Source organism: Eleutherodactylus coqui, chromosome 1 (assembly GCF_035609145.1).
Source record: "Eleutherodactylus coqui strain aEleCoq1 chromosome 1, aEleCoq1.hap1, whole genome shotgun sequence".
Taxonomy (NCBI): Eukaryota; Metazoa; Chordata; class Amphibia; order Anura; family Eleutherodactylidae; genus Eleutherodactylus; species Eleutherodactylus coqui.
Genome location: NC_089837.1, coordinates 41,402,078 through 41,414,455, shown reverse-complemented (window position 1 = coordinate 41,414,455; position 12,378 = coordinate 41,402,078). Strand labels below are relative to the sequence as shown.

Below are 12,378 nucleotides of genomic sequence, written 5' to 3'. Positions count from 1 at the left end.
TAACTGTGTGACCGACACCCTGCAGAGGCCCCATCTATGTACAAGTATAATACTAAGCCGCCTCCTCCTATGACCGGTCGCTGTGTGAGGGGCCGCTCCTCTGTAAGCCTGCATGGTGCCCTACATGTAACTGTGTGACCGACACCCTGCAGAGGCCTCATCTATGTACAAGTATAATACTAAGCCGCCTCCTCCTATGACCGGTCGCTGTGTGAGGGGCCGCTCCTCTGTAAGCCTACATGGTGCCCTACATGTAACTGTGTGACCGACACCCTGCAGAGGCCTCATCTATGTACAAGTATAATACTAAGCCATCTCCTCCTATGACCGGTCGCTGTGTGAGGGGCCGCTCCTCTGTAAGCCTGCATGGTGCCCTACATGTAACTGTGTGACCGACACCCTGCAGAGGCCTCATCTATGTACAAGTATAATACTAAGCCGCCTTCTCCTATGACCGGTCGCTGTGTGAGGGGCCGCTCCTCTGTAAGCCTGCATGGTGCCCTACATGTAACTGTGTGACCGACACCCTGCAGAGGCCTCATCTATGTACAAGTATAATACTAAGCCGCCTCCTCCTATGACCGGTCGCTGTGTGAGGGGCCGCTCCTCTGTAAGCCTGCATGGTGCCCTACATGTAACTGTGTGACCGACACCCTGCAGAGGCCTCATCTATGTACAAGTATAATACTAAGCCGCCCTCCTCCTATGACCGGTCGCTGTGTGAGGGGCCGCTCCTCTGTAAGCCTGCATGGTGCCCTACATGTAACTGCGTGACCGACACCCTGCAGAGGTCTCATCTATGTGCAAGTATAATACTAAGCCGCCTCCTCCTATGACCGGTCGCTGTGTGAGGGGCCGCTCCTCTGTAAGCCTGCATGGTGCCCTACATGTAACTGTGTGACCGACACCCTGCAGAGGCCTCATCTATGTACAAGTATAATACTAAGCCGCCTCCTCCTATGACCGGTCGCTGTGTGAGGGGCCGCTCCTCTGTAAGCCTGCATGGTGCCCTACATGTAACTGTGTGACCGACACCCTGCAGAGGCCTCATCTATGTACAAGTATAATACTAAGCCGCCTCCTCCTATGACCGGTCGCTGTGTGAGGGGCCGCTCCTCTGTAAGCCTACATGGTGCCCTACATGTAACTGTGTGACCGACACCCTGCAGAGGCCTCATCTATGTACAAGTATAATACTAAGCCATCTCCTCCTATGACCGGTCGCTGTGTGAGGGGCCGCTCCTCTGTAAGCCTGCATGGTGCCCTACATGTAACTGTGTGACCGACACCCTGCAGAGGCCTCATCTATGTACAAGTATAATACTAAGCCGCCTCCTCCTATGACCGGTCGCTGTGTGAGGGGCCGCTCCTCTGTAAGCCTGCATGGTGCCCTACATGTAACTGTGTGACCGACACCCTGCAGAGGCCTCATCTATGTACAAGTATAATACTAAGCCGCCTCCTCCTATGACCGGTCGCTGTGTGAGGGGCCGCTCCTCTGTAAGCCTGCATGGTGCCCTACATGTAACTGTGTGACCGACACCCTGCAGAGGCCTCATCTATGTACAAGTATAATACTAAGCCGCCTCCTCCTATGACCGGTCGCTGTGTGAGGGGCCGCTCCTCTGTAAGCCTACATGGTGCCCTACATGTAACTGTGTGACCGACACCCTGCAGAGGTCTCATCTATGTGCAAGTATAATACTAAGCCGCCTCCTCCTATGACCGGTCGCTGTGTGAGGGGCCGCTCCTCTGTAAGCCTGCATGGTGCCCTACATGTAACTGTGTGACCGACACCCTGCAGAGGCCTCATCTATGTACAAGTATAATACTAAGCCGCCTCCTCCTATGACCGGCCGCTGTGTGAGGGGCCGCTCCTCTGTAAGCCTGCGTGGTGCCCTACATGTAACTGTGTGACCGACACCCTGCAGAGGCCTCATCTATGTACAAGTATAATACTAAGCCGCCTCCTCCTATGACCGGTCGCTGTGTGAGGGGCCGCTCCTCTGTAAGCCTCTCCGCCATATAACATCCTGCCTGTTCTGCATATTGCTGGGAATTGGTGTTTGTGTCTGTCCTTCACCCTCCTCACAGATCACAAGAGCTCCGTCCCTCCTGTCACATCACCGGCATCACAGAGCCTTCATCTGCCACTTCTCCTCCCTGCTGAGCTCCGCCCCTTATATACTGATCACATGACAGTGACATCATCACAGGTCCTTCAGCTATTGCAGTGTAGCACACTGATATCAGCTACATTCACACCTGACGGTTGCTGCATTATTTTAGTGAGATTTTAAAAAAACTAAGGTGAAAAAAAGTATATAATCTCGCTGTGACGCTGGAGGATTCGGGTAAGTTTATGTTAGCTGTTTTTGTGCAGTTTTGTTGGGTATTTTGGTGCACTTTCTGTAATTGCAGTAAGCAGAGAGGAGAAGGTCTTGTGGTGCACAGACACCTTCCTGCAGGTATAATAAGGGCTTGTGGTGCGCAGACACCTTCCTGCAGGTATAATAAGGGCTTGTGGTGCGCAGACACCTTCCTGCAGGTATAATAAGGGCTTGTGGTGCGCAGACACCTTCCTGCAGGTATAATAAGGGCTTGTGGTGCGCAGACACCTTCCTGCAGGTATAATAAGGGCTCGTGGTGCGCAGACCCCTTCCTACAGGTATAATAAGGGCTCGTGGTGCGCAGACCCCTTCTTGCAGGTATAATAAGGGCTCGTGGTGCGCAGACCCCTTCCTACAGGTATAGTAAGGGCTTGTGGTGCGCAGACACCTTCCTGCAGGTCTAATAAGGGCTCGTGGTGCGCAGACCCCTTCCTACAGGTATAGTAAGGGCTTGTCAGAGGTTGTTTCTCATCTGGCTAATTTCACGTGGCAACTACGATATCAGGGTTTGAAATTTAGGTGGATCGCTAAGTGTTTTCAATGGGAAAGCATGCATCACATACACATCACACGCTGAGTTTTCCGTCCTCATTGAAACCAATAGGCAAAGCTTTCCCAGGAAACCCCCATAGTTTAGACATGCTGTGATTTTCCTTTCCTTGCTCCACAATGCAGGAAACCATCGCTCATGTATTTGACCCTATTTAAAAAGAATGTGGTACATATTCGTCCATCTCACAACACACAAACCTCGCTTTGTCCTCTCGCCGTGTGACAGCGGCCGCAGGATAGATCTCTTATCCCAGGCGACAGAAATTCATTTATTGTTGATCTTCCAGCCGATCTGGTGGGAAGGTTGTTCCAAGCATCTAACTGGTAATCCTCCTGTAATGTGGTGACGGCTCTGAAGACACCGTTTCTCTGAATGCTCTATAAGGAGGTTCTGTATATCACACATGATGATTTCCACGGATGATTTAGAGTCTCTCCTTCTCTCATAAAGGGCCGGTAGTACTAGAACCCTCCAGTTCATCCAGTTCTCTCATGTTCTCATCCAAAATGGTCCTCATGAATGACCCACCGAGGATGGAGAAGACCAGCAATGAGATTACCAAGAGAATATTAAGCCTCTCCTTAGAGATCATCTACCTGCTGACCGGAGAGGTAAACATCTCTGTATTTCTCATATCCTATGGCTCGGTTTACACAGCGACTTTGGATGTGAAAGAGATCAAAATGACCAAATCTTACATTATAGCTTTGTGACCTTGTAAATTAATAAAAGTGAAAAAGTTCAATAAAGGTTTCCATGAACGATGATTCTAAGAAACCCAAACCTACTGGATTTCTTACATTTGTCCGATCACATAAGCTTGTAAGCCGCATTGGGACCAGATTCACGGCCCTTAGTTTGTCGTAGAGCAATATTGTAGTGTTAGGCCAAGCGCCATGTGTCTCGGCTGAAGTCGCCATGTAGCCCTATCCTTATTGCATTATTTAACAAGCTAAACAAAGTTAAATGAAAATACATTAACCCTTTCCAATCTACTGTCAGGCGTCTTTTCCGACATTCTTATTGAATCCTGTACAACTCTGATGTCAGTAGACTTTCGACAGGGCACTCATACTGTATATTGCCGGCCGTTCCACTGCTTCACATACTACAGTACTGGTTTTGGTTGTATAACCGAAAAAAGTGAAAGCCCCCTAGGAAACCCAGAATCGCAGATTGGATAGGAAATGGTTAAAAAAAGTAACACAATGTTTCCCAGATAATAAGCCCCACCCTGACTTTTGGGTGTTGGCTTGAAATACAAGCCCTCCCCCAAAAATAAGCCCTAGCTACACTAAATGAGAAAAAAAAAATACTCACCTCGCAGACGAAGTCTCGGTCCTTCTTGGTACTCTTCAGGTGCGCCGGCATTCTTCCTTGTCATCCTCAGCACTGAAAGAGCATTCTTTTTCTAGTAATGTGGGTTGAATACCCCGCCTACAGCAAGAGAAAGCTGTGAGTTGCTCAGGACCATAGCCAATCACAGCCATTCAATGATGTCATTAATTTTTTGTCCTTCTTCCTTGAGAATTATATATGGGGTTCCCTCCTTAGCTATAACTATTATAAGTTTTGTTGGTAATCCCTATTTGTATGGGATGTTGTTTTCCCTTAGTGTGGAAGTAATGGGGGTACATTTTTTCCCGGCGAGCATTGCAGCTTGGGAGACGTCCACGAATAGTTAGATTGTTTCATACAAATGTGGTAGATTCTTAAGTTCCCTTGCTGCTTGCATCATATTCTCCTTAATGTGAAAAAAATATATGCGTGCTATGGGCATGTTTTCGGAGACTGATTTTGGACGTGGAAGCCTATGTATTCTATCAATGATTAATTCCTCCTGTTTGGATTCTGGCTGCAGCTTTTTCCTTAGACTTCTCAGATTCCCTGGTAGCTCTACTGATGAGACGGTCTCTGCTGCTCCTCTTATTTTTATGTTGTTCCACCTATTCCTGTCTTCCAGGTCTGCTAGTTTTGCTTTGACGTTTTCAAGTTCTTCAACTATGTTATAATGTGTGTCTACCAATTCATTATGTGAATTGGTCAGCTCGCCCATCTTTTTCTCCAGATGCTCCTCTGTCTCCCAGAGCGTCAATCAATGAGTTTAGTTTTATGTTTATGGAGGCTATGTCCTTTTTTAGGGATCCTCTTAAGGCTAGTATTATATTCCTGATGAAATTTTCAGACGCTGCCTGATCAGAGCAGGGGATCTCCATAAGTGGGTCTGTTTCCTCTTCCCTGGGTTCCTGTCCTGTCTTCTCTCTATTTGCTGTGTCTGGCACCTCTACTGTCTCCCTTTGCCTTTCTTGTTGCTGCTGCTCTGAAGTTGTTATGGAGGAACTGGAGCTAACATTGTAAAATGTCGGCTTCCCTGTCTCTGGCCATATTCTGGGGGAAGTGGTTTTCTCCCCTTCCTGCTTTCCTACATCTCTTTCCTCTATTCGTGTGCTGGATGGGTGCTCAGGGAGCAGGGGATTGGGGCAAGCCCACTTACGGTATTTCTGAAGCAAGGAGTCAAAATGCACCACTGCTCCCAGCATTTCCTCCTCCGGTGTGGAAGGTCCTGTGGCCTGTTCTTTGTCCTCTTGCTCTTTTGTGCCAAAGAAGTCAGTCAGCCTTTTCGGCCCCAACTTCACATGCCGCTTCCTTGTCATGTTCTACTTCTGGTACGGTACTGTGAGGTCTTCAGCGTGCTGTAGGCCTGTTGGTTTTTACATCACTGTTAGGTGCTGGGCACAGAGCTCTCTCACATGCATCTGCCAACTCCATCCAGTTCATGCCTGCCTTTCACTGTTCTCCCATGTCAGGGGACTTTGCTGAGTGTATGCAGTGCACATTCTTGGCTGCAGGAGCTACAGTCCACTGCTGCGATCAGCCGTGTGGATGTCCCCAAAAATTGAGCCCGCGTCTTTGCTGGTTGCGAAGCCTTTGTGGAATCTGATCAGCTCCAAAGACCCTCTTCTTAAGCCTCTCGACATGGGGAGGACTGTGGAGGCTTTCAAAAAGCTGTAGAGTGCAGCAGGAGGCCCGATGGCACCGTATTATGCTGGTACCAGATCGGAGCTCTCCTGCTGTACATCCTCTCGCAATGCTGGATAGGCTACCCAACTGATTAAATCTTTTGATGTGTTGCTCTATTCAGTGGGATTGCACTCTCTCACTTTTTATTAATGGAGCAATACTGAGTTCAGTCCTCTACATGTATCTCCCTATACACAGAGTTACACACTAGTGAAGAAGAGATTGGGTGACTGTACAACTCCCAACAGCCATCTCCATCAGTCAGGAGGATGGAGTAGGAGCCAGAGCCCCATCACAGAGGCTGCTCCTCACTTACCGATACATGAGCAGAAGATCCTAGAACTCACCAACAAGATCACTGAGCTGCTGACTGGAGAGGTGACACTGCTGGGAATTCTGGGTAATTATACAGTAACAGCACTAGAGGTGTCTGGGTAATGACAGTATCATTGTGTTGTCAGGTTCCTATAAGGTGTCAGGATGTCGCTGTCTATTTCTCCATGGAGGAGTGGGAATGTTTAGAAGGACACAAGGATCTGTACAAGGACATCATGATGGAGAACCACCAGCCTCCGATATCACAGGGTAAGAAGAGACATATAATACATATTATGTTATAATATACACACACCTACCCTGTATTTTTCGGATTATTGGATGCATGTTTAATCAGAAAAAATAGTCTTAATGGTTTAGGCATCTAATTGTCTGAAGTTATATAAGAAAGGTCTGAGTAACCACCCAAAACGTCACAATGTTATGGATTGTCTCTAATAAAAAAAATATTTGCGCAGGATAAGAGTGCGATGTTTCTATTTATAATTTGTATAGTGGGTCCCATCTCTTAGATCCGCACCTAAGTAGCGACTAGAAGCAGAGAAAACTGACCGCAGAAGGAGAACATATGCTCCATCTAATCTGCCCTTATACTATATCAATAATTAAGGTACTATATATCACACATGATGATGTCCCCGTGTGATTTAAAGTCTTTTCTTTTTTCATAAAGCGCCGGAAGCACTAGAACCCCCCAGTTCCTCCAGTTCTCCCAGATTCTCCTCCAAAACAGTCCTATTCTTGAATGACCTACTGAGGATGGAGAAGACAAGCAATGAGATTACCAAAAGAATATTAAGCTTCACCTTAGAGATCATCTACCTGCTGACCGGAGAGGTAACCTTTGTGTTTTTCTTATGGCTAGGGTTACACATTGACTTTGGATGTAGAATAGATCAAAGTGACCAAATATTACTACAATGCTTTGTGACCTTGTAAATTAATAAAAGTGAAAAAGGTCAATAAAAGTTTCCATGAACGATGATCCCAAGAAATCCAAACCTAACATAGTAACATAGTTTGTTAGGCTGAATGAAGACAATATCCATCTAGTTCAGCTTGGCCCCCCTCCCCTTGTTGGTCCAGAGGAAAGCAAAAAAAAGGCCAAACGAGCAAATTTAGCTCATTTAGAGGAAAAAAAATTCCTGACTCCATAATGGCAGCCAGAGTAATCCCTAAATCAACTTTCAAGATCAACAACTCCTAATGTCTGTATCCTGTAATATCATAGCGCTCTAGAAAGACATCTATTCCTCTTAAACTTCTATGGATTTTGCCATCACCACGTCCTCAGGCAGAGAGTTCCACAGTCTAACTGCTCTTACAGTAAAGAACCCCTTACTGTGTTGGTGATGAAACCTGCTTTTTTCTAGACGTAGCGGATGCCCTCTTGTTACCGTCGCAGTCCTGGGTATAAACAGATCATAGGAGAGATCTTTGTATTGTCCCCTCATGTATTTATACAGTTATTTGATCGCCCCTTAACCGTCTTTTTTCCAGGGTGAATAATCCCAGTTTTGATAGCCTCTCTGGGTATTCCAGTTCTCCCATTCCGTTTATTAATTTAGTTGCCCGTCTTTGAACCCCTTCAAGCACTGCAACATCTTTCCTGAGCACCGGTGACCAGAACCGTACACAGTATTCCATGTGGGGCCTGACAAGTGCCTTCCACGATACAAGGCACTTGTCAGGCCTCACATGGAGAATAGATAAATATAATGATAACATGATCTTTTCCACAACCTTAAGGCCTCATGTCCACGGGGAAAATCAGACCCGCTCCGGATTCTCCATGGAGAATCCGTAGCGGGTCCCTCCTGCCCCGCGGACATGAGCGCTGAAAATGAGAATAAATAAGAATAAACTCACCTCTCATCCGCTCCGGATCTTCTTTTCGCCGCAGCATCATCTTCTCTGCGTCGCGTCCGGATCTTGTGACGTGCCCCGCGCATGAACCGGCCCGAAGAAAAAAGATCCGGCCGCAACGGAGAGAAGATGGCGCCATGGCGAAGGGAAGAACCGGAGCGGGTGAGTAAAATCCGATTTTTGTCTCCCGTGGATCCGGACGGCTTCCATAGGCTTCAATAGAAGCCTGCGGGAGCCGTCCCCGCGGGAGACCCGCACGAAAATGGAGCATGGTCCAGATTTTTTCATGCTCCATTTTTTTAAAAATCACTTTTATTGACCATCCGTGGGTATTTATCTACCCTCGGGTGGTCAATGCATCCCTATGGGATGCGGATCCGCAGGCAGGAGAAGAGTTAAAATCCGCTGCGGATTTTAATTCTTCTTTTGCCCGTGGACATGAGGCCTTAGTAAAAAAAATATTACACGATTTAGAAAACTTTTTAATAAGTTTCTTCCAGTATTATGTCAGGATAGGATTACAAATGATATTCTCAGTAAAGGTGTCACGGTATTGGCAAAAAGAAACAAAAATCTCAGTGACATATTATCCCCAAGTTTATTTTCTTCACATAATAATAGTAACAATTGGCTTTCATATAAAGGTTTTCTAAAGTGGGGAAATTCAAGATGCAGCACTTGTCCTCATGCTAGGAAATGTAATAAATGTGTCAACAGTTTAAAAACTGGAGAATTTAATGTAAAAGATTACCGTATATACTCGAGTATTAGCCGACCCGAGTATAAGCCGAATCAATATGTTTTACCACAAAAAATTAGTAAAACTTATTGACTCAAGTATAAGCCGAGCTATACTCGAGTATATAGTAGGTAAAAAAAAAAAAAGCAATACTCACCTATCAGCCGGCGTCTGTGTCCCTGGCTCGATGCTCTCCCCAGCTGCTGCAGTCTTCTCCCTGGCTTGCTTTTGAAATCACCGCCGTCAGCACTGTGATTCGATCGAGCGCCGGCCAATCACAGCCAGCGCTTGATAAACCAATCACAGGCATTCAGAATGACATCACAGCGCTGATGGCGGGGATTTCAAAAGCAAGCCAGGGAGAAGACTGCAGCAGCTGGCCACACCGCTGTGGGCAGCATCACGCTGGGTACACAGACACCGGCTGATAGATGAGTATTGAGTTTTTGTTTGTTTTTACCTCAGTCGAGTATAAGCCAAGGGGAGCTTTTTCAGCACATTTTTTCGTGCTGAAAAACTCCGCTTATACTCGAATATATAACGTACATTAATTGTAGCACAACAAATGTTGTGTATGTAATGACTTGTACGAAACGTGATAAACATTATGTCGGGGGCACAATTTGGAAATTAAGGACGCATATAGCAGAACATATCCGACATATTGATAATCGGAATGTTAATTACTCAGGAGTAGTTAGGCATTTTTTAGAAGAGCTTGCAGGAAATATTCAAAGTTTAGTTTATTATGGTATTGAAGGAATAACTAATAGGAGGAAACAGAATGCTGATCGAGCGGTGGTGTTGGAGAGAAGGTTATTGGATCATGACGTTGGAGACTAAGTTTGCAAGGGGTATGAATGTTAAAAGTGACCTCTTATATATTTACTAGTGAAGATCTCCCAGAATAAACCCTTATATATATATTTATTGATAATATTTCCTATATTGTAAATTAATTATCTTTTTTTTTTGCACATTAATTCTTTGTAACATATAGTGAGATGTGGTAATTATGATTTTTATTTGTTTATGGATAATGCTGAGTATTATTGGCTTGCTCATTAATATTTATGGATTTATTATATTGTACAATGGAAAAAAAATTATTATATATTCTTTATGGTATTTCTATATTAAATATGATTTTTCTTGATATTTATGAACTAGATATAGAATTTATATTAATACTAGCTGATATACCCGGCTTCAACCGAGTTAATTTGGTACTGGTGTTTATCTGGTGTTCACACAGAAAAGCTTATGAAGTCGTGGTTACTTTAGAGATACTGAGGAAAAAAAATATGTTCACCATTTTGCATAGTTCTCTGCGTTACCCAGGAAATACCACAGGGAGGTAACTATGCGACGTTTCCTTTATATAAAATGACATCAGGAAGTGAGAGAATTAGATTACATACGTAAAATTTGGACACTAATTCTTTTGCGCTTAGAATTGAATAAGCGAGTTGGAACCCATTAGCTTTTCCTATTTATGACATATTCAATGCTCGTGCCAAATTTCACGTTTCTATGACACCGGAAAGTGAGAAAATTACATTCCGCGCGTAAAATTTGGACGCTAATTCTTTTGCGCATAGAATTGAATAATGGAGGTGGGACCCATTAGCTTTTCCTATTTATGACATAATCAATGCTCGTGCCAAATTTCACGTTTCTATGACACCGGAAAGTGAAAAAATTACATTCCGTACGTAAAATTTGGACGCTAATTCTTTTGCGCATAGAATTGAATAATGGAGGTGGGACCCATTAGCTTTTCCTATTTATGACATAATCAATGCTCGTGCCAAATTTCCTGTTTCTATGACACCGGAAAGTGAAAAAATTACATTCCGTACGTCAAATTTCGACGCCAATTCTTTTGCGCTAGAATTTAATCGAGTTGGGACCCATTAGCTTTTCCTATTTATGACATAATCAATGCTCCTGCCAAATTTCACGTTTCTATGACACCGGTAAGTAAAAAAATTACATTCCGTACGTAAAATTTCGACGCCAATTCTTTTGCGCTAGAATTTAATAATCGAGTTGGGACCCATTAGCTTTTCCTATTTATGACATAATCAATGCTCGTGCCAAATTTCCCGTTTCTATGACACCGGAAAGTGAAAAAATTACATTCCGCACATAAAATTTTGACGCCAATTGTTTTGCACTAGAATTGAACAATCGAGTTGGGACCCATTAGCTTTTCCTATTTATGACATAATCAATGCTCCTGCCAAATTTCACGTTTCTATGACACCGGAAAGTGAAAAAATTACATTCCACACGTAAAATGTGGACGCTAATTCTTTTGCGCATAGAATTGAATAATTGAGTTGGGACCCATTAGCTTTTCCTATTTATGACATAATCAATGCTCGTGCCAAATTTCCCGTTTCTATGACACCGGAAAGTGAAAAAATTACATTCCGCATGTAAAATTTTGACGCCAATTCTTTTGCGCATAGAATTGAATAATCGAGTTGGGACCTATTACCTTTTCCTATTTATGACATAATCAATGCTCGTGCCAAATTTCCTGTTTCTATGACACCGGAAAGTGAGAAAATTAGATTCCGTACGTAAAATGTTCACGCCAATTCTTTTGCGCATAGAATTAAATAATCGAGTTGGGACCCATTAACTTTTCCTATATATGACATAATCAATGCTCGTGCCAAATTTTAAGTTTCTATGGCATTGGGAAGTGACAGATTTAGATTATGTACGTAAAATTTCGACGCCAATTCTTTTGCGCTAGAATTGAATAATCGAGTTGGGACCCAATTACTTTTCTTATTTTGGAGATAATCTATGCTTGTGCCAAATTTCATGTTTCTACGATATCGGGAAGTTGGAGAACTTTTGGCGAGTCAGTCAGTCAGTCAGAGAGTCAGTGAGGGCTTTCAGCTTTATATATACAACTAGCTGATATAACCGGCTTCGCCCGAGTTAATTTGGTACTGGTGTTTATCTGGTGTTCACACGGTAAATCTTATGAAGTCGTGGTTACTTTAGAGACACCGGAAAAACATATGTTCACCATTTTGCATAGTTCTCTGCGTTACCCAGAAAACACCATGTGGAGGTAACCATGCGACGTTTCCTTTATATAAAATGACATCAGGAAGTGAGAGAATTAGATTCCATACGTAAAATGTGGACGCTAATTCTTTTGCGCTTAGAATTGAACAATTGAGGTGGGACCCATTAGCTTTTCCTATTTATGACATAATCAATGCTCCTGCCAAATTTCACGTTTCTATGAGACCGGAAAGTGAGAAAATTGGATTCCGTACGTAAAATTTGGACGCCAATTCTTTTGCGCTTAGAATGGAATAATCGAGTTGGGACCCATTAGCTTTTCCTATTTATGACAATCAATGCTCGTGCCAAATTTAAAGTTTCTATGTGAGAAAATTACATTTCGTACGTAAAATTTGGACGCTAATTCTTTTGCGCAT

The 12,378-nt window shown here is 44.0% G+C and overlaps 1 protein-coding gene across 1 annotated transcript in view; it reads left to right on the top strand.

Moving 5' to 3' along the window:
* Positions 1-2,219: 2,219 nt before the first annotated feature.
* The window catches only part of LOC136608091 (oocyte zinc finger protein XlCOF22-like), a 35,083-nt gene continuing 24,924 nt past the window's right edge, over positions 2,220-12,378 (top strand). The window contains exons 1-4 of the mRNA XM_066589084.1: positions 2,220-2,354; positions 3,394-3,554; positions 6,163-6,549; positions 6,974-7,137. Of these exons, the coding sequence (XP_066445181.1) occupies positions 6,402-6,549; positions 6,974-7,137 (312 nt within the window). The 5' untranslated portion in view covers positions 2,220-2,354; positions 3,394-3,554; positions 6,163-6,401. The remainder of the gene's footprint in view (positions 2,355-3,393; positions 3,555-6,162; positions 6,550-6,973; positions 7,138-12,378) is intronic.